This window comes from Cyprinodon variegatus, unplaced genomic scaffold, assembly GCF_000732505.1.
Source record: "Cyprinodon variegatus isolate N-32 unplaced genomic scaffold, C_variegatus-1.0 Scaffold28, whole genome shotgun sequence".
Lineage (NCBI taxonomy): Eukaryota > Metazoa > Chordata > Actinopteri > Cyprinodontiformes > Cyprinodontidae > Cyprinodon > Cyprinodon variegatus.
In genome coordinates this window covers 998,424-1,020,682 of record NW_015150481.1, presented here as the reverse complement: position 1 = coordinate 1,020,682, position 22,259 = coordinate 998,424, and the positions used below count along the sequence as shown (strand labels likewise).

General features: G+C 43.3%; 1 protein-coding gene across 1 annotated transcript; it reads left to right on the top strand.

Annotated features, from left to right (window-relative positions):
• On the top strand, positions 1–22,033 carry utp20 (UTP20 small subunit processome component). The gene is made up of 61 exons (XM_015398035.1): positions 1–198; positions 401–481; positions 560–626; positions 1,516–1,648; positions 1,724–1,912; positions 2,093–2,174; positions 2,286–2,423; positions 3,940–4,095; positions 4,166–4,318; positions 4,408–4,542; positions 4,615–4,692; positions 4,763–4,941; positions 5,361–5,483; positions 5,579–5,667; positions 5,750–5,855; positions 5,932–6,082; positions 6,172–6,234; positions 6,321–6,488; positions 6,631–6,707; positions 6,815–6,894; positions 7,087–7,345; positions 7,414–7,590; positions 7,665–7,755; positions 8,070–8,155; positions 8,282–8,407; positions 9,620–9,786; positions 10,348–10,556; positions 10,644–10,787; positions 10,872–10,951; positions 11,040–11,275; positions 12,299–12,443; positions 12,522–12,609; positions 12,729–12,872; positions 12,967–13,020; positions 13,099–13,251; positions 13,360–13,515; positions 14,279–14,419; positions 14,499–14,636; positions 14,729–14,868; positions 14,958–15,040; positions 15,258–15,586; positions 15,663–15,802; positions 15,880–16,036; positions 16,961–17,059; positions 17,142–17,309; positions 17,385–17,551; positions 17,631–17,778; positions 17,850–17,966; positions 18,038–18,208; positions 18,288–18,419; positions 19,025–19,135; positions 19,208–19,357; positions 19,440–19,622; positions 19,695–19,826; positions 19,911–20,043; positions 20,119–20,303; positions 20,387–20,458; positions 20,537–20,797; positions 21,209–21,335; positions 21,414–21,559; positions 21,636–22,033. Exons 1-61 carry the CDS (start codon positions 148–150, stop codon positions 21,789–21,791), a joined length of 8,400 nt encoding a protein of 2,799 aa, XP_015253521.1. The 5' UTR covers positions 1–147; the 3' UTR covers positions 21,792–22,033.
• Positions 22,034–22,259: the final 226 nt, after the last annotated feature.

Below are 22,259 nucleotides of genomic sequence, written 5' to 3'. Positions count from 1 at the left end.
GGCTGCGCCCTTGTGTCGGCGTGTGTGTAAACACTTGTAGAATTTCCTGCAGCAAAAACAGAGAAACTGAGGACTTTATGACACGTTTCCATCTTCTATCGCATTTCGGTATACATTTCGTCTGTTAGCAACCTCCGAGAGAACAAAATGAAGATCAAATCCAAGTCTTCCAATCACAAATCTGAGAATACCCACAGGGTGAGAGACTGCAAACTGAATGTAGCATGATGCTAACACATCATTACTGTTGATCTGATTTAAATCTACAGATGTGGTGTATTAAATTGAATAAAAGTGGCTATTTTTATGATGTTATTTGAATCAAATAATTATATTAGTATATTATAGCATGTTAACTTTGGGTCATTATGGCTGTTTTACACCCTTCTTTGTTTTGCAGTTTCTCACATTTGCTGAAAGACTCGCCAATGTCAACATTGATGTCATCCATCGAATCGACAGGACTGGATCTTATGCTGAGGTTCGCACTCATCAGTTCCCCTCTATCTAGCTGTGAGCTCCACTGTTTGACTGAGGATTGTTTTTGTTCTCATCACAGGAGGTAGACACATACTTTTCAGAGGGGCTGACAAAATGGAGAGACCTCAACTTAACAGAACATTTCAGTGAGTATTATCATAAATACGTTCCTAAAGGCACACTCTGTGCCGAAGAAGGGAAGAGGAGGTTTTATTTTATTTATAAGATTTGATTTCTTGTTGTCGACCAACCCAGACTGAGAAGAGGAATATGATTTTCATGTGCAAATCAGGAAAACAAATATGCATAATCAACCTAAACTAATCACCCCCTCAGTGAAACACAGTGGTAGCAGCATCCTTTCATTTTTTCCAATGCATTATGAGGTTTCTCTATTAAAGCCGTACAAACACTACGATTTTTTTTCAATCGTTGCACGCAGCTGCAGCTCTGATGTGATCGACCTGCTCACACTGTACGTCTAAAAACCATGTTGTATTCAGCTCCGCAGTTAGATGGAGCTGCTCTGACTCGTTTATCCTGAAGCCTTAACAAGTAGAAGGGGAATATTAAGCTCACTAGAGTGAAACACGCTGCCTTGGCAATTAGTGCAATTTTATGCTGAAAGCCCTAAAAAGAAAAGGTGACGTCGTATTTGGACAAAGACATTGCTAAGTAAACATGGCTACTACGCTCTGTCAATTTTACAGAAAGAACTCCTTTTCACTCATTGCATCCCCACCAGGCTTCTGTGTTTTCATCTGAGAGGAAGAAGAAGAGTCCTTGTTTGCATATTCCCACTGAGCGATTTGCCCACAGCAGTCTACCCAACTCAATATTCATGATTAGGAGGCTGATCGCCTCTCATTACCCCCTGTACACTACATGATGCACTATAAGGCTGAACGTCGGCCCGATCGGAAATTTCTCGCACGACTGGAAAGTCGCCCCGAAAGGGCCAAAACAAGTGCACAGTGTACGCCTGGCTTAAGGGATCAAGAGGAATTAAAGTTTGTCTCTCCCCTGTCTTCTTAGCTACGTTTTTGAAAGAGGTGGCCAACAAGAGCCAGTCCTTCAACATGCTGGTTTTCCATCAGAAGTCCATCGTGGAAAGCCTCAAAACCCATCTGGCAGTCAAAAACAGTTTGGCCTATCAGCCCCTGCTGGAGTAAGTCTTTGTAGATGTCCTTTAATCTGTGCTTTAACAGTTTAATTTAATTCTGTTTTTATTCCTTCCCTCCAGTCTGGTGGTGCAGCTGGCTAGAGACCTGCAGACAGACTTTTATCCCCACTTCCCTGACTTTTTCCTCCTTGTCACGTCCCTGCTGGACACGAAGGACACAGAGGTGCTTGAGTGGGCTTTCACCTGCCTCTCTTACCTTTATAAGTATCTGTGGAGGCTCATGGTGAAGGATATGACCAACATCTACAGGTGAGGCGGAAGCTCTGGGTCAAACTCCAGACTTTCCTGTCTGATAATTCACCAGTGTTTGTAAAGGTCTAGGGAAAATGAGTCAAAGCAAGTCTGGATAGTAGCTTACTTTTTAAAGTGTGTTTTGTGAAACTGCCTGCAGTTGAGCTGCTGCTTTAAAGCAATACCTTCTATCTACAGTTTGTACAGCACATTATTGGCACACAAGAAAGAGCACATCCGTAACTTTGCAGCTGAGAGTTTCTCTTTTTTAATGAGAAAGGTGAGTCAGTCAAATAAATGTCCCTCCTCTCTGGAATTCAGTATTTCTCATTAAGTAAATCGTTTTTATGTTGTTGTTGTGAATAAACTAAAGTTTAGTTCCATCTGGCAGGTTCCAGATCTGGATGCTTTGTTTAATCACATTTTCTCAGACCTGGAGCAGCACCCAGACAAGGTGGAGGGCACAGGTCAGCTGCTGTTTGAGATGTGCAAAGGGGTCCGGAAGATGTTCCACTCCTGTGCTGCAACAGTAAGTTCCTTTAGATGCGTTTTAACATCCTTTCTTGCATATCAGACTTGAACTTATCAACATATATTTTAATGGCAATATAAGGATCAAACCTGTGAGCTACACACAAGCAATAAAAAAAAACATATTTTTAACTAATGGGAAAGGCTAAGTATTTAATTTGTCTTTCTGAAGATTTGCTATTTGCTACAGCTGTTTTCAATCCAATCCACTTTATTTATATAGCACATTTAACAGCAGAAAAAGTCTCCAATGTTCTGTGCATAACAAATAATAAACAATAACACAACAATACATAAACACAATACAACAATAAATAAACTAAAAAGGACACAAAGGACCACACAAACTACACCTTGTTAAAAGCCAAAGAGTAAAAGTGGGTCTTTAGACGAGGCTTAAAACACTCCACGGTAGAGGCAGTCTTTGAAGTTTTGTGTGGGATGGTGTCACCATGGATAAAACCATCCCTTCCTCTTTACAACATTGCTTCAACTAAGTGAATTTGTGTGCGATTCATTGATCCAAAGCTTGCTTAACACCCTTCTCGGTCAAGTCAGGCCAGTTTTTGAAGCCATTCTTGTGGATTTGTCTCCCTGTCAATCAGATTCATTTACTCTCATCTGTTTGTCTGTCTGGCCTCACATTTAATGCCCTATTCAAAACTTTTTTTTTTTTTTTTTAAGAGAGGCGTTAACGGTAGACTAAATTGGTGCAAAGAAGTATATTTTCTTTGGTTACACAATAAGCCCATATCATCCGCCTCCACCACCGTGCAGGACAGCTGGAAAGCCTTTTTTAATAACTGGTTTGAGGGTTTTACCAGACATCTGAGTTGTTCAAAAGTACTTGCTCCAAATGTCTTACGGTTCATTTAGATGCATCACAAAGCCATGGCTGCTTTCAGTGTTAGAGAGGCAAAGCTTTTATGGAGATTTTTGTGTTTCATTTTTCTCTCCGTCATTCAATCTTGTTTATATTATTTTCCAGTTGAAAAACCTTGCTGTGGACTAAACATAAAGCCCTTCCTAATTTGTTGGGATGTCGGGAATCCGTTTTGTTTTTACTATTATAAATTTAATCATTTTTGCCGTCATTTAAATTTGGCATTTAAAAAAAAAAAAACACATCATTTAAAAATTTCAGCTTTTTTTAATCATGGTGCCCAATTTTTTCCCCATCTTCTCAGGTTGCATTAAAAACATTTTTTTTTCTTTTTTTTTTTTTTTATTCATAAAAGAGTTACTAGTTTTTTTCATTTCATAGAATAGAAGAGAAACATAACATTTAACATCTTGTGTGTATGAAATCAAAAAAATCTGCTGAACACTCATTCTCATAATATACGGTAGTTAAACATGGCGGTGGCAGCGTGATGCTCTGAGCAAAGCTTTAATGTGAAGAAATGTTGAAAAATTCAGCGGGTATGAAAAGTTTTTAAACGTGAAGGGAGCAGACATCTTTGGAGGCTCTGATCAGTACGCAGCATCTCAAGTTATCATTCCATTCTCTGCAGGCTCTTCCTGTTGCCTGGAGGAAGCTCGGCTCCACGACCAGCCAGGGAGTCTCTCTACCTTGGGATGCTGTCAGAGATGCTCTCGATCACATGGTCCAGGCTGCGGCTAATTATGTAGACAGGGAGCACTTCCTGGTTTTATGGGATTCGCTTCAGGTGAGATTTGTTCTACTTCTGATTGGTTGTTTAGCTATACGGGGTGTGACTGGATGCCTGTCTGTTACAGGCCAGTGTGGAGGAACTTTCAGACTCTGTGGGAAAAACAGATGAAGTGGGATCCGAGGCTCTGGAGCAGCTGGAGAGGCTGCTGTTTGTTCTCCACACCCTGGTGTCCCACAGAGACGGAGCTAAAGTCACCAAGCCGGAGACCGTTACCAAGGTACGGAGTCTTTAGATTGTTTAGCTAATAAGGTTTCAAAATGTCCCCGTTTGAAGATTGACCTCTTTTTGTGGCTCTTCAAACTTTAGATGGCTGTTCGGCTGATTGACATCTCCTCCCGGTCAGTCTCCTGCTCACGTCTACTTCTCCAGATCACCTCCTCTCTGCTGCTAGGGGAGAACATCCACCTGCCCAACGCGCTCATACAGGAAACCATCCAAAAGGTTCAGATCTTTGCCTAAAACCTCCGCTTTCATGTCCTCATTGTGTCTAATGTCACTCCTTCCGCTATCTAGGTGTTTAACAGCAGGTTGGAGCAGGATCTGATTCTGGAGTTCACTAAGGAGATGTTTACCATGAAGCAGTTTGAACAGGTGGGTTTTAACCCAGTTTGCTGGATGCTCCTCGTTTCCAATCCTCTCTAACTAACAGCTCGGCTTGCAGCTCTTCCTCCCCAGCCTGCTACGCTTTACCACCGGGCTGTTCGCACACGGAGATGCCCCTTCACGCCACAGTGCACTCGATGTGCTGGTCAATCTGATCCTGGTCAAAGCCCCGCCCCCCACCGATGGTTCCATGGCCTTTGAAACATACCCGCTTCTGTTCACCGGCCAGACCACAAGGTTAGATGTTGTCTTAATTTAACTTTAAACTTGATTGTCGCTGAACAAACTCATTCCCACAGCTCTATACTGCCACCACTGTGCTTTAGCATGGGAATAATATATTAAAGGTTCTGGAAATTATTAGTTTGTTGCCAATGCTTTGATTTTGGTGCCATTTCACCTGATCACATGATGCTAGTTCTGCAGTGAGTTAGCTAATGCCTGAGGGAATTGTGTACACTATTTGTTATTTATCTGTCAGAATGAAATACCCATGGCACACTCTTTAGTTTTTAAGTTTTAGTTTAAAAAAATAATAGATAAATGAATAATTTTCCTGTTTTATAACTGATAAAGTTTTTAAAATATTTTGTTTGTAGCTGCAAATCTGAGAAACATGTTAAAGGAGTCTGTTTACTTTTGTTTTTGGATAACAGTAAGGAAGTGGAGCAGCAGACGGTACCAGAGCTGGTGATTTCTCTGATCAAACTTCCAGAGGAGCAGACAATAGCTGATCTGTCGCTGCCTTGGTCCGCACTGGTTCTGCTGCCACACATCAGGTAAAACAGCCCTAAAATCACCTAAACAGAGCGACATCCCTCCCTAAAGGGTCTGATTTATTTATTTATTTTTTTAATGACTCTCTGCTTTTTAGACCTCTGTCAGCGGCTATGGTTCTCCCCACTGTGGCGGCTTTTTTGAACCGCATTCTCCGTGACATCGAGGCAGAGAAAATGGGAAAAGGTTTGAGTATATTTGTGGTTTACTTCTCAAGTGCAAAGTCTAGCATTTTTTTAACTCTGATTGTGTTTTTGTCTCCTTCTAGCTGCCTTGTTTGTAGCCAGACAGGCTCTGAGCTGCCTCCTCTCATTGGACACCTCTGCCCAGCTGCTCTCGCTGGTTCCTGTAGATAAAGTCCATTCAGTCCTGCAGTAAGCGCAGTCTCTTTATTTAAATCGTTTTGCGTGTCTTCTTCCTCTTTTAATGTTGTCCACATCGTCGCTGCAGGAGGTTCCCCACGGATGCGTCGGCTCTGCTGCTCGGTGACCTGTACTACGCCCGCCTGTCGCTCAGCGGCGCATCAGAGCATCTGTCCCACAGCGCGTTGCTGCAGATCTACGACACGCTGCAATCCAACCTCTCCTCAAATATTTCCAATGTTCGTTTCTAATTAATAAAAAAAAGAACAACTTCTAAATCTAAATTTTGATATCCTCTGTTAAAGTTTGCAACATTTCCTTCTTGCAGATCCGCCTGCTTACTCTGAGGATCTTATCCCAGTTTGAGGCAGAGCTCCCAACGCAGATGGAGGTATTGCTGCTGATTGAGCCTCGCTGCTTTATTAAGCGCCTTAAGACTGCCACTGACTTTTTTTATTTTTATTAACTTTGGTCCAGGAGGAGGAGAGCGTGGAGGTCCAGTCGGTGTTCTCCTCTTGCCTGCTGGCTGAGCTGGTGCCCGCATCGGTGCAGGACTACAGGGAGAAGCTGCTTCACCTCCGGAAGCTGAGGCACGACCTGGTGCAGCGGAGCCTCCCACTTGGGCCGCCGGGAACCTTCCAGCAGGTAAACGCACAGACTGCTTTCCTTTCTACTTAAAAAATAACCAGTGATGTTTGTAGAAATGAGCTTCTTCCAAGACAATATTTTGTGCTTCTTCTTTAATCACAATAAACCGAACATTAAAACCAGCTTTCTATCTCCTCAGGTCCCTCTGAGGTACCTCATCGCCATGCTGTTTGTCAATTTCAGGCCGCTCTGGGATCCAGTCATCGAGCTCATTGTGTGAGTACGACTCAGTACTAACACTTTTAGGCCTTAATTTGTGTTGTTTGCCTGCAGTTTTCTGTAGAGTTGCTGAAATTGTTTTCTCCTTTTTGTTCTTCTGTCAGGAGCCATGCTAGAGGAATGGAGAACAAGGACTTCTGGAGGGTTTTTTATGAACATCTGGCGTTGGTGGCAGACCTCGCAGGTGAAGAGTGGAGATTTCATTTGCTTTTCACTGTTATTTTTTCCCCATTAAAGCTACATATACCAACATATGTGTTGTTTTATATGTTAGACTAACAGAATGTAGAAAATGTTTAAAGAAAAAGAAGCATTTCCTAATTTTTTTTTAAACCAGGCTCTAAAAGCTGTCCATAATCGCCTTTCCTATTTACAGAGAAGGAGCTAGGTGTGACTGACGAAGGTGCCGCCGTCGAGAAAGAGTCTCCCCCACCTGCAGAGCCTGGCTGTGATGTCATCGAAAGCGGAGACGTCGGAGTGCTGTTCCTGGATCAGCTCAAGATGGCCTCCGAAGCCGACGAGAGAACCGACTTCCCCAACTTCCGCAGCCTTCTGTGGCGAGCCATGGCGCAGTTCGCCGACAGGGTGGAGCCTCGAAGCAGAGAGCTGAGCCCCCTACTGCTCCGGTTCATCAGGTCGGTGCTCCACTGCGCTGAGTGAGCGCTTCTAAAAACGCTTGGATTGACGCCTGTTTCTCTGGCAGGAATGAGTTTTATCCCGCCGATATGCTCGTCGCTCCCACTCAAGACTTGAGGAAAAGAAGGGAAACCGTCAACGAGGAATCAGAGATGGAAGAGGGGGGAGAGGAGGAAGAGGAGGAGGAAGAGGAAGATGCCGGCAAGGAACAGAGGAAGACGCTTCCAAGGAGAGCTGCTGCAAAGTAAGAACCCAGAATCTCCTGGGGTTTTCTATTCCAGAAACAAATCGCTGACTGTTGAATGTTTTCTCTTGCAGACAGCTCATCACCCATCTGAAGGTGTTTGCTAAATTTACCAACCCTCGATCTCTATATCTGGAGAGCAGCCTCAACGACCTCTATAACCAGGTATCCAAAATTAGTATTTGCCTAAATATTTATTTTAATACTGTTAGAGGCGGTCTTCCTCTGCAGAATGTTTTAGTTGTGAATATTTCCTTCTCACCACTGATGCTGCCATTTACTGACAAAAAAATTAACGTTTAATTTCCAATATTCCTTTTTTGTTGAGCTGAAATCTTAAAAGACCCAAACTTTATTTTTCAATTAAGCATGAAAATTGTCCAAAGACAACTTTCCTCTCTTTCCAGCTGAATCTGTATAGTTGTTGTTTTTCTAAGCAGTGAAATAATCTCTCCTTTTTATTTATTTTTTTGTCTCAGCTGCTCTGCCATCAGGACCAGCAGATTCAGCGCGTGGCTCTGGAGTGTGTTCTCACCTACAAAGATGCCAACATCGTCCCCTATAAGTAAGAAACTGTTTACGCTTTTCTTAAAACCTAAACCCTTAAGGCTTATATCCTAAACTTTAACTACAAGGTGAAGAGATTGCTGCTGCATTATGAAGAGTAATGAATTGGAGCCTTTGTGCGCAGGGAGAACCTGGAGCGACTTCTGGATGACAAACACTTCAAAGATGAGATTGTCCGTTTCAATATTTCTGAGGAAACGGGAGTAGTTGATGCTTCGCACAGAGGCCGACTGATCCCACTACTCATGAGGTACTGGACATGATGGGGAGCTTAAAGAGGGGTTTTCTGCAAACTATTTGGGTATTACTCATCACTGAGATCCATTTTAATTCTATTTTTTTTTTAATCTTCTTTAAAGAAATCATACAGCTTTCAGATAACAGATCTATACTAAATAAAAAACCGCTGGGTAATGGAGGGGTTTTTAATGCTGCCTGCTGCTTATCTTTGTTTATATTTGCGTTTATTCAATTCATTTTATCTATATAGCGCCAATTCACAACACGTCACCTCAAGGCACTTTAAAGAAGCAATACTGTCAGATAGGTTAAAAGTTTCTGTAAAGGAAAACCAGTTGATTGCATCCAGCAACTAATTTATTTAGGAAGCTTGTGGCGATTATTTTTGCTGCATTTTGTCATTGATTCTTCAGCAATCCCTCATACTGAGCATGCATGCACTGCAAAAAAATTAAATTGAAATCTCATTTTTTCTTAAAATAAGTGCATTTTGTCTTGAACTGAGGAGGTAAGACACACTTTGCAGATGGAACAAGACAATTTATATATGAAATGAGAAAAAACAATTGCATTGCCTTGTTACAAGTGCATATTATCTAATCATCTTATCTTAAGAGTAGAAATACTGATTCCATTGGCAAATCAACTTATTTTACTACAAAAATGAAGGCTAAATACACTTGATTTAAGAAATGTTTACTTATTACGTGTAGCATCATTTTTACAGTGTGTAGCGACAGTGGAGAGAAAAAACTCCCTTTTAACGGGAAGAAACCTCCAGCAGAACCAGGCTTGGTGTGAGCGGCCATCTGCAGAGGCCGACTGGGGTTCAAGGGGACAGCAGACATAGAAAATATAACTGTAAACTAGCTCCACAGGCGGCCCCGTCCAGGAAAGACACGATGAGGCGGACGAGCTCCAAGCCAACTCTAGTCACAGCCTTTATGATATTTAAGCTTCATTCCAGCCCCATTTTAAAAAAGTACTTCTTGTCAATTTTTTGTTCTTCTAGTAGAATCTAGAAATTCGTGTAATTTTCTAACATATGACTGAAACAATTGTTTGCAGCTGTAAAAACAGAACTATTTTTTGTGTTATGTTTTTTCAAACAGAATATAGAATACTGTCATCAAATTTTTGTCGATGTTTTCATGTTTAGTTTGGTGAGAAGAATATTTATAAAGTCTGTTAAAGATTCTTTTCCTCGCCGTTTGTGGACCAGGATCCTGTTTGGCCGCCTGCGCAGCAAAGCCGGCAGTCGGTTCCAGGGAAAGACGAGCGCCGCCGCCCGGTCCTCCATCGTTCTGCGATTCCTGGCTGGCAGCCAATCAGAGGAGCTGGGGATGTTCATCGATCTACTTCTAGAGCCTTTGTCCCATTACAGCCAAGGTAGGGCATCCAGAGTAACAGTTTAATGTTCATGTTTAATGTTTTTTTAACAGCTACCGCTGCATTGCTTTTTATTCTTTTCCTTGAAAAAGTGGTTAAAAAAATCATTATGATAAAAAAAAACAACTGTGATTTCATATAATTGACCAAGATGACAGTGCAGGATGATGGATTTGAAGGATAATTAAAGATGGTTACAGAATGTTTATGCTTAAAAACAAAAAGTGCACATCGGCATTTTGCTGCCAACTAAATGCCATAAAACCATCTTTTGCTATCTTTTAGGATCTAGCTCTGCCAGCTAAAGACTAAATCAGTGCTCATTCTTTGTAGACTCTCTCCAGCTGCAACAACAGGCTGTTTTTTACTGGGTTATCCTGCCTCTGTTGGTGCATCTCTGTCAGTTTGCAGCCATATTTACTTATTTACAGTAAATAGAGCTGAGTACAAACACGTGGAAAACAATCCATCGCTTTGTGTTGGTCTGTCTCATTATGTCTGAGTAAAAGAATTTGTTAGGTGGAAAATACTGACTATAAAATCATCCCTTCTGGTTGTCAGGATCCTGTCTGGGCGCTGTGGAAAAGGCCGTAGCTGACACCAACCTCGCTGCCGTCCTTCCTCTGGGCCGCCAGCACAGCCTCCTGAACATCATCCATGTTGTGCTGGACAAGCTGGGGCACCTCATCCAGGCATACCTGCCCAAAGTGCTGCAGATCCTGCTGTGTGTCAACGCCTCTGTGGGCACCATCTTGGACCAAAGAGACCAGGTAAGAAGGATCTTCTTCTCTGAATTTTTTATTTTTTTGATTTTTTGTAATGCATGTTTTATAGACATGAATCCTTTTGTCTAACAGCTGCGAGCAGGATGTGTCAGTCCTTTGAAGAACCTGAGGAGACTGGGGATCCTCAGAATTCAGGACTTCTTCGACACCTTTGACTCGTACAGCTTTACCGCAGATGAAATCGACGCCGTTTTCCAAGCTGTCGTCTGGCCTCAGGTGCTCCTAACTTTTCCATTTACTTCCTGTTGATTTCCCTCTGAACTGCGCTGTATGCTAACAATTAAAATCTGTCATGTGCAGGTGTGCCGTCTCCCCACAGAGAGCCCCTATTCCCCCACCCCTCTGCTGAAGCTCATCCACGTTTGGTGCAAAAACCCCAGGTCAGTGTTCTCGCTCTCCTTTCATTAATTTATCAATCTCAGAAGGTCATCTGACCCGTCAGAGAGTTTGATTTCTGTTTGTTGGCAGGTATTTTCCCCTGCTAGCCAAGCAGAGGCAGAACCACCCAGAGTGCGACATCCTCCTAAATGTCTTCGCCCTCCTGTCTGCCAAAAACGCATCCTCTTCCACCATCGCCGTGGTGATGGACATGATCGAGGCACTGGCGACCGCCAAGGATTTCGTCCCTTCAGAGGCAGAATCAGAGCTGAGCGTAAACGGCTGTGCTTTCCCTCTGCCTGAAGAGGGCGCCGTCATCGGAGAAGGTTGGGAATTTTGCTCATACTACAAAAACATTTGAAAATAAGTAAAAATTATTTTAAAGACACATTTTGCGACTTTTTACTTGAGTAAATAACTTGATTAGCAGACTGATACCTCAGTAGTTCAGCAACGATGCATCTATAAGCCTGTAGGCTATTTTCCTTAATTCACTTTGGGTCGAAGATTCTGCGGATGGAACGTAACGTTAAATCAGTCCAACCTAGAAAACAATCAAAATGTTACATTCAAGAGGGATTTTGTGGCTACTTAGAAGCGACTGACATCTAGCTCAACAAAAAGTAAAAAGAAAAAAATATATATATTGTTAGGCATGAGCGCGAGCGAAGTGATCAAGCAGAAGAGGGCTGCAGTTCTGTGTTTTGTCTGGTTATTAAAGTATCACTAAAAAACTCTATCCTGCCTCTTTAAAAAAAAAAAGAAGTAAGGTAAGGCTAATTTATTTGTATAGCACAATTCAGTACAAAGACAATGCAAAGTGCTTTACATGATTAAAATATTGGAAAATAAATCCTGCCTCTTTAAAAAAAGTAGATTAACCCTTCATTTTAGCAGCTAAATAAGATGATCTAATGTGATGAGTATTTTTTCCTTAAAATAAGATCATTAAATATTACGCCCTTAAAATAAGATAATAAAGATTTTTCTTATATTAAATACAAAAGATCTTATTCCATTGGTAAATTGTCTGACTTACCTCCTCAAATCATGGGCAAATTCACTTATTTCCTATGCTGCAAGAAAAATCTAAAAATAAGTAAATACAATATTAAAAGTTTGTTTGCCCTTAATCTGAGCAGGTTTAAAAGATGTTTGTTGTAACTAAAATAACATAATTAGATTTTTTTTTTCTTATTTTAAATTTAAACTGTCTTATTCCATTGGCAAAGTGTCAAACTTACCTGCTCAATAAAAAAGCACTTATTTTAAGATTTTTTTTGTTTTTCTCTGTGCTCAAAGTATTTAACCTTTTCTTTTTTTCTTTATTGTTGTTTTTTTCCCCCTAGAACCGTTACCTCAGGGCTCCAGACTCCTGCTGCCTCACATCTCCACCCTGCTGAGCTATTTCAGCAGGTTGGTTCGCAACAAGGACAGACTGAAGAAGAAGAAATTCAGAGCACAGGTCGCCAAAGAGCTCAACATCCTCTCCAAGTGAGTGCATTTAAATTAAGCTTCAGGCAACTCTCTCTGTTTGAGTTGAGGTTGATCATTGCATCTTCTCGTTGTTAGGGTGAGTCGGTTCGTTAGCGACACGGAGCAGAGCTCAGTGCTCATCAACCTGCTGCTTCCGTATCTCCTCAAAGGCAACAACTCTCAGGTGAGACCTGGCTTTTACACAGTGATGGCAGCATCATGATGTGGGCAAAACACTGATAAAATGTGTTTTGCAACATTCTGAGTGTTTTTGCTTAAAGAGTTTTATGCATTTGTCCTCAGGAGACGGAGATCGACCTTTTGGCTACCATTCAGAACCTGCTGCGCCGCAGCGTTCAGCCCTCTGCTTTCCTGCGCCAGATCGGCAAACTCTTCGCCATCATTCACAACAAGCTGCCCAGGCAGGCCCTCACCAACGTTTTCCAGGTAAAAAAATAAATAAAAATCACGGATTTACTCCAGTTTGTTCTACATTATGTTTTTAGCTGTTTGGTTTTCATTATTTAATCTTTTCGCTCAGACTCTGTCAGATCTGGACCCTTCACTCACGTACATCACAGATTTAGCCACAAAGGTAAGGATTCCTTCCTATGATCCGTACATCACAGCACGCAGCGCTGCAAACACATATGTTTTAATTCCTTCCGTCTAGCTTAACGCCTTCGACAGCCGACACCTGGATGAGATCTACTTCGACGTGCGGCTGACAGCCTTCCAGGAGGCGATGAAGCGGGTTAAAGAAATGCAAACTCTGGACCTGGACTACATCAGCACTCTCATCTACAACTGTTTCCATACATATGAGGTTTGTGGAGTTTCTAACAAGCTGCGGCTGAGAAGAAAATGAAATGCTGATGAGTTAGATGACACTTTCGTCCCGTTTTTTTTTTTTTTTTGTTTCCCTGTACTGCAGATCGGTGACATGTCGCTGGGAGATAATGCCACTTTGTGTGTGTCTGCGGTGATCAGCCAGGTGGCAGCTGTCGAAGCTGGGGAGCAGATCTACAGAGATCTGATTCTACACATCATTCTGGATGCTGTCCACAAGGGGCTCCGCAGCAAATCAGAGGTAGGGGCTTCCTCTGTTAAAGTACCACAGCTTTTCAGACTGAATCCATTTGGATTTAACCCGTTCAGGCTGACATCTTAGCTCAGTTTTACTCGGATTGAACATCATTTTTCACGTTCTGCTCATACCTTTTCAATTTCATTTTGGTCTGGACTTTGACTAGGCCGCTCAGACTCAGATATTAGTGAAGGTTGCATTGGAGGTGGTTTTTTCCGTCGCTACATTCTGAAAGAAGCGTTTCGGGTAATAATCATGAAACTTAAACCATGCTTTGTCAATTTTTTTTTTCATTCAAAGCAACACTTTGTAGCTTTTAACTCTTGTACAAACTTATTTTTCGATATTTTAATTTATTTTTCAGGTCAATATGCAGCAATTGGTGCGTAGCAATGCTCCATAGAGGCTGCTCCTCTCAAAAACTTGCGTATTAAATCTGAGCAGGTCTGATCTGTCTCTGAAGGAATCATGTGACCCAGAGTGCAGCTCACTTTAACTAACTAAGCTGAAGGATGTTGTTAGGAAATAAAAAAAAAACTTTTGTGGTTCTCTGAAGTAGGATTTAATCTAGAGGGAGGGGGGTGAAGGTGTTCTCGTCTGGATACTGGACCCTGATTGGCTGTAGGGTGTCTTTGTTTCATTTAGTGACAGATCAGGGGCGCTAAACCTGATAAATATGATAAAATAAAAGTTGGCTTTGTTTCCACATGTCCTCTGTTTGAATCCACTGGAAAGCGACTCTGTGTTTCTGTTTGTTGTCCACCAGAGCGTGCAGCATGAATTCACCTCCATCCTCGCCTGTCTGGTGAAGACCTTCCCCACTAAGAAGGACTTCAGAGACCTGGTGCAGCTCACAGACTACAACGACCCAGAGTCGGACTTCTTTGAGCACATGAAGCACATCCAGGTACGAGGCGACGCCCGCCAGCCGTCTCCTCCTCCATCTTTGGTACGACGAGCAACCTGCCGACGTTTGTTCTCCTCAGATCCACCGGCGAGCTCGCGCTCTCAGGAAGTTTGCCAAACAGCTGACCGAGGGCACGGTGGTGATGACGCCGCGTTCGCTCCAGAATTACATCATGCCGTACGCCATGACCGCCCTGCTGGATGAGAAGATGCTAAAGGTGATAAGTTTTATTATTTTTTGGGGATGTCAGAGTGCAGCTATGGTTTTGTTTGTTGTTTTAACCTCTCCGGTCCTCTCTTCACACGGCAGCACGAAAACATGACATCCGCCTCAGTGGAGGTTGTGGGAGCTGTGTGCCGGAAGCTGACGTGGTCCAAATATCTGTACTACCTGAAGCATTTCGTCCACATCCTGCAGACATCCCAGGCTGAGCAGAAACTGGCCGTCAGGTAGAATCAGTGTGAAGATTTTTTAGGATTTCTGAATTTTGTGATTTTTACGTATGAGGTTTGGCTCAACTTTCTGTCTTTTGTCCAAGTTTGCTGGTTACTGTCCTGGAGGCTTTCCATTTTGACCATCAGACCCTCAGCAGAGAAATGGAGGCCGCCAAAGCCAGAGAAGGTGAGAGAAAGAGGGTTAGAGATTGACTCTTCAGTGAAGATTTTGGATCGTTTTTATAATCTGGATTATGAGAGAAATTCAATAAAAGAAAATATTGGCATATATAGTGATCCATCAATGTCTCTGATCGACAACAAATCCTTATTGACCTTTAACCTAAAAATAGAGTTTTATATCTTTGGTTTTTTTATAAATAGCCTTTAATATCTCTTCCCAGCTGAGAGTGTTGCCATGGATGCCGATAACGAGGACGAAGCTGCAGCTGACGAGCTAGATACCAGCGATGATGAGGAAGCGATGGAGATCGACGACAAGCCCGCATCCACTGATGTCCCCGTGGAAACAGATGCCGCCACACAAGCAGAAAAAGAGGATAAACCAGAGAAAACAGCCTCAAAAGCCCCTACAAAGCCAGACCCCAGGATGACCCCCGTGGCTACTGGGTTACCCCAGAGCCGAGAGGAGCTGGAGTCCCTCATCGCTGCCATTCATCAGACTGTAAACGACAGCGTTCTGCCGCGCCTCAACAAGTGTCTCACTGCAAAGGTCCGACGCAACCAGATCAGAAAACGCCCCCCGGCAGCAGGAAGGAGCGGTTGATTGTATCATTTTTCCCCTTCAGGTAACACGTGACGAGGAGCACAAAGCGGTGAAGTCTAAAGCGGTGAAGGACGAGGAGGTTGTGCGAATTCCCATCGCTTTCGCCATGGTCAAGCTCATGCAGACTCTGCCTACTCACATCATGGAGGCCAACCTCCCAGGGTATGCAGCAGGAAAACCAGCTTATAAATTATTTATGAGTCAATTTCACTCTCATTTTTCAACGTCTACCTTTCCAGGATCTTGATCAAGGTTTGCGTGCTGCTGAGAAACCGCTTCCAGGAGATCCGTGACGTAGCCAGAGCAACGTTGGTGAAAATCATCGAGACTCTGGGCTGCAGGTACCTGCAGTATCTGCTAAAAGAGATGCAGGGGGTTCTAGTCAAAGGCTACCAGGTAAGATGATAAAAAAAATCTTAATTTGTCAAATTAAAATCGTAGAAGTATTTGATTTCAACTTTGCAAATGGAAGAAAAAATGCATGCTGATTTTTCTGTTTTGTTTTTTTGCTACTTATTTTAAATTAATGTGTGAAAGTGTTTCCATGCTTGTGTTTGTATTCAGCTCACATGTCACTAACTTTGTAGAATAGTATGTGGCTGTGTCTATATGGAGTAAAGTTAGTTCCATTATTGTGGGAAGCAGAGATTTTGTAAATGAGCTTGTTCAATTTAAAAAAAAAGATTTTATTGGAAAAAAGGCAACCTAGAAATCCAATTTGAAAAGAATGACATTGGTAGATTTCAACCTGAAAAACAGAAATTTGAAAACAAAAATAAAAATATAAAGCCTGCAAAAATAAAACAAATCAATAAATCCAAAATAAAATTAAAAGATAAAATTTGAGGAAGGAAAAAATCTGTTTTTTTGTGTTTCCATTTTCAAAATGTGTTCTGTGATTGCAATCATAATGGAATGAAAAATTCTCTTCATAATTCTCTACTGGCTCTCCACACTTAAAGACTGAAATGCTCTACTTCTTGTGCAACAATCCACAGAATGTCAATAGGATTTGGGTCTAGACTTTGACTGGGCCACTTTACCACACAAACATAATTTGATCCAAAGCAGCAACCTAAGATCTGAAGCCCATGAGCAATATCTGTCTCTGCTACGAGGAATGCATTTTTTTTTTTTTATAAATGCAACAGGAAGTATAGCCTTAGTATTTGTGTTTTACAGTATAGCTTCATGTATTAACCTCCACAGAATGACAGGATTGATCCAGAGGATCTTGTTTATCTGTGCCGTTTATGTTTAAGCCGACATTATTTAGAAATGCTGGCTGACAAAAAGTGTTCCCACCCTCCTTCCGTTCAGGTTCACGTGTTGACGTTCACAGTGTACCAGCTGCTGTCTGCCCTCATTCCAACGCTGCAGAGTGGCGACCTGGACCCCTGCATGAACATGCTGATTGGAGTAAGATCCTCTGACCTCCTCTGAAGCTCTAGTTTTCCTCCTCTTGCTCCTCAGTGACGGCTTTTTCACTTTTATCCTTCAGATCTTCAACAATGAGCTGTTTGGTTCGGTCGCTGAGGAGAAGGAAGTCAGGGGCATCGTTTCCAAGGTGATGGAGGCGCGACACAGCAAGAGCATGGACTCGTACGAGCTGCTGGCCCGTTACTGCAGCAAGGAGAGCGTTGCTAAGCTCATCCTGCCGCTGAAGGAGGTGAGGATGGGAATTATCGGTGTTGAAAATAAAACGTTTTTTGGTTAAAAACACTTTTGTTTTCCATCCCACAAGATACTGGAGACTTCATCCAGTTTGAAGGTGTGTAATCGAGTGGCGGCTGTACTGCGGCGTCTGATCCTGGGTCTGCTGGAAAACAGCGGCATGAGCTCACAGGACATCCTGCTGCTGAGCCACGGTCTGGTGAGCGAGAGCCTGCCACTGCTCACCAAACGGGACCGGTAAGAACGCCTTAACTCTCCTAAACGGACCCCAGAACCAGGACTCAATCTCATGCTGTGGGGGTCTGTTTACTTTTAGAGACAAGGCTTCAGCTGAGCCCCCCCCAGATCCCCGGCTGCCCCCTCCTAGCTGCCTGCTGCTGCCGCCGACCCCAAAGAGAGGAGGGCAGAAAGCTCCCGTCAGCAGTCGCACCAACATGCACATCCTGGTAGACGCTGGACTCAAGGTGAGCAAACCTACACAGCTGTCTCTTTCTCTGATCCACCATCTTAAACCACATCTTCTTTGTCCTTACAGCTGCTCCACCTCAGCCTAAAGAAATCCAAAGTGACTTCGTCTGAGGCATCGACTCTGGAGATGTTGGATCCTTTCATTCAGCTGCTGATGGAATGCCTCAGCTCCATGCATGTGAAGGTACGAGCATTTCCTCGCTTCTGTTCAGATCCCTTGCTTCTCTCGCCTGACTTCCATCCCTGCCCTCACAGGTGATAACTGAGGCTCTGATGGCTTTCACCTGGCTGCTGAGGTTTCCTCTGCCAGCGGTGGAGCAGAACGCCCAGCAGCTGACCAAGCAGCTCTTCGTCCTTCTGAAGGATTACTCCAAAGCCGGTGCTGCACGCGGGGAGAACTACCAGCTGGTCCAGAACTGCTTTAAGGTATTTTATTTAGTTATTTTTTTTAAACAACTGGTTTATCTCTGAACTTCTGAGTGCTGATGAAGTGGAGGCTTCGCAGGCGATGACCATTCTGGTGAAGAACATCAAAAGTAACAGGATCTCTGAGACGCAGCTGCAGGTGCTGCTGGGATACGCTGAGGAGGACATATACGATCAGTCGCGCCAAGCCACCGCCTTTGGCCTCCTTAAGGTAAGCGCAGCAAAAGCAAAGCAGAGAACATCTGGGAATCCTCAAACTGATCCTAGATGTGTTTTTATAGTTAGTGGCTCAGGTTATCCTGAGATATCTCAATAGTTACGGTATGCTGCTATAAGCTTACACTGCCGGAGGACATAGGTACCCTTTTTTAATCATTCTGCTACATTATTTCTCCATTCTCCCACTCTGCAGTATCTGTTAGTTCATAGTTTCTCATAGTAGCTTAATCTGATCTGTTCCTGTTTGGCTTTGACACCATCCTGGGGTGAAATATCAGCTGTGCTGCTGCCACCAACACCTTTGTTTATAGATGTTCGAGCTCGGCCTGTTTTTCAGTGTAGTCCTCAGCAGATGGCAGCTCACACTAAGCCTGTTTCTGTAGGAGGTTTTTTTTTCCTGTTAAAAGGGAGTTTTTTTCTCTCCACTGTCGCTACAAGCATGCTCGGTGTGAGGGATTGCCTTGGAGTCAATGAGTCGATGCAATCAATTGTCTCTATAGGTAGTTGACACATCATCTACCTTGAGATGACATGTGTTGTGAATTGGCACTATATAAATAAACTGAGTTGAATTAAATTTTTGTTTAATTCATCCAGGCAATCCTGTCCAGGAAGCTGGTCGTCCCGGAAATGGAGGAGGTGATGAGGAAAGTGGCCAGGTTCTCCGTCACGGGAGGGAACAACATGATCAGAACCCACTGTCGACAGGTAGAAGCTTGCAGACGCATGTTTTCCCGCTGCTTTCTGTGGAGACTTATGGTGTCGCTCTGTGTGCTGCAGATCTACCTGAAGTACCTGCTGGACTACCCTCTGGGCCGGAAGCTGAAAGGCCACCTGAGCTTTGTGGTGGCCCAGCTGCAGTACGAGCAGGACACCGGCAGGGAGTCGGTGCTGGAGCTGCTGGCCTCCATCTTCCAGATGTTCCCTCAGGTGAGGAACACCTCCTGGTTCTTTTCTCTCAGACAAAACAGCTGACGTGAAATATGAACGACGTTCCCCTCTTGCCCCTCAGAATCTGCTGCTGAAGAACAGCAGCCTGTTCTTCGCACCACTGGCGTTGGTCGTGGTCAACGACGATTCAGTCCGCTGTAAGAAAATGGCCGCCATGGCTATTAAGACACTGCTTGGTCAGCTTGACGTAAACCACCAGAACGGGCTGTACTCGCTGGTCAACGCCTGGCTTACAGCGGAAAAGGTACGGAAAGTATTTACACCCTTTGATGTTTTAGTTTTAAACATTTTCTGACGTTTTTCTTGTTCTCTTCAGTCCACCATGCGGCGCCTCGGAGCTCAGGTTTGCGGCCTGTTTGTGGAGGTGGAGGAGGAGAAATTTTCCCGGCGAATGGACGACCTGTTGCCATTGCTGGAGAAAGAAATCCACCCTGATGCCTACGAGGATGTGAGTGAAAAAAGGAGATCAGTCGGATGGAAATGGTTTTAAAAAAAAAAAGAGGAAAGTAATGGATGCGTTTGTTGTTCACAGATCTCGGAGGAGGAGGAGGAGAAAGGAGCCGACAGGCTGCTCTTCAGTTACCTCACTCTCATCTCCAAACTGAACAAACACTGTGGTTTTCTGGAGCTCCGCAATCCTCACCAAACGCTCCTTCACATCTGGGGTAAATATCTGCCGGTCTTCTCTTTGTTGATCTGAACGAGCAGTCAGTCTGAACGCCTCCTGAATCCCACCTCAGGTCACATTGAAGCCCACCTGCGCCATCCTCACTGCTGGGTGTGGCTCACCGCCTCGCAGCTGTTTGGTCAGCTCTTCGCCACCCAGCCAGCGGAGCAGCTGGTCGCCATTTGGAAAGGACAGGAAGGGGACGCCTCGTGTCGCCCTGCAGCCATTGAATTCATCACCAGCGACTTGGACAGGAGGGTGAGGCCACAATCTTTTAATTTTCTTTCAGCAGAGTTAAATTCCTGTTTCTCATCAGCGCTCTCCTTCTGTTTCACATCCAGATGAGAGAGTTGGCTTTAATTTTCTGTAGCCAGCTGCAGTCTAAGTTCTTGGACACGGCATCAGGAGAGCAGGTGCTTAATTTTAAACACTTTAGCTTTAACTTTTATTAGAATTTGTTACTATTTATAAATGCCTTCCTGTCTTTGCAGGTGATCAAAAACCTCCTCTTCGTCGGAAAGGTGATCTACCTCATATCCCCAGAGTCTGACATCACTATACTGGAAGGAGAGAAGCAGAGCGAGGTTGAAAACGGAGAAGATTGTGATCCTGATGCTGAAGAAAAGGAAGAGATGGAGGAGGAGAACGATGATAAAGACGACGACAAGCCTCCTTCTTTGCTGTGGCTCATGAAGAAGCTGTCTCTGATGGCCAAGAGAGAAGCAGCTTACGCTCCTAAAGTTCCTCTCAAGGTGAACAGATACAACCTTACTTTGACTAGGCCACTCTAGCAGATGCACGTTTGATCAAAATATCATAGGGAGGACTTTATCATCTTATCCTCAGTGAAGGTGTTCCCCAAGGCACGGCTGTTGGACCACTGACGACTACATAGTCTCAGCCTGATGCTGCACCAAATGGGATAATAGAGACTAAATTATTATTAAATCAGCTTAAAAGGGGGGGTTCAGTTGCAGCTAAAATATTTTAAATATGTTTGAAAACTTCTGGAAGTTTGCACCATAAAATCCTAAAAAAAAAAAAAAAAAAATCAAATTCTGCGTTTATTTCTGTAAAACTTGAAGAAGTTGGGGCCCTTTGTAAAATTTTGCGAGGTAACAGTCATATACCACTGACATTTGAGCATCTGCTTCCTTCAACAGAGAACCTGTGTGTTTAAGTTCCTGGGAGCCATAGCAGTGGACCTTGGGAAGGAACGCCTCGGTCCCTACCTCTCCACCATCATCACTCCTCTATATAGAGAGCTGGACAGCACATACGCTGAGCAAGGTCTATATCTGACCAGGTGAAAATCAAAAATGACACCTCGATGGAGACTTAAATCCTTGTTTTTCTCTTTTTATCCAGATCCAACCCTGAAAAACTTGGCACAGGAGCTGATTGAGCTTCTGAAGAAACAGGTGGGGCTGGAGAGGTTCTCCCTGGCCTTTTCCGCAGTCCAGAGGGAGTTTTCACAAAGACGAGCGGCTCGGAAGCGACACAGAGCCATGCAGGTACAGAGGACACCACACCTGAAAGTACGATGACTTCCCTGTACATCAGCTTTAATGTCCATCTTTAACTACACAGGCAGTGGCAAACCCAGACATCGCTGCCAAGAAGAAACTCAAGAAGCACAGGAATAAAATCGAGGCAAAGAAGAGAAAGATCGAGTTTCTGCGACCCGGATATAAAGCGAAGAAACACCGAAGTCATGCGCTCAAAGACCTGGCCATCATGCAATAGCTTTTTACACCTCTTAGATCTTATATTGTTACGTCTATAGATCTAATGGATTAGAGTGGAAAAAAATATACAACCATTGTCATTCAGCAGGATGTCCTGCAGCCTTTTCACATTTAAAGCATGTAAATAACAGACCAGAGACTGTTTTATCCCCTCTGATATGAATCTGTACAATTTGAATAACCTTGTGCTACATTAAAGTTTTGTAAATGAAAACTAAACCAACCTGTTTACAGAAGATTGTGGCATTCATTCATAAGAACATATTTGAAATAATTTTAATGTTTTAGAAAAGGAGTAATCTGAAACTATATACCCGACTGTGGTTTAAAAGGAATTATCTTCTAAACCTAATTAGTTGTGCCAGTCTGGGTGAAAACAAATTGATTTTGGATTAACTTAAAAATTTTTTAAATCATTCTGGGGAAATGTGGACCAAGGTCACAAACCGAAAATAATTTCTTTCAA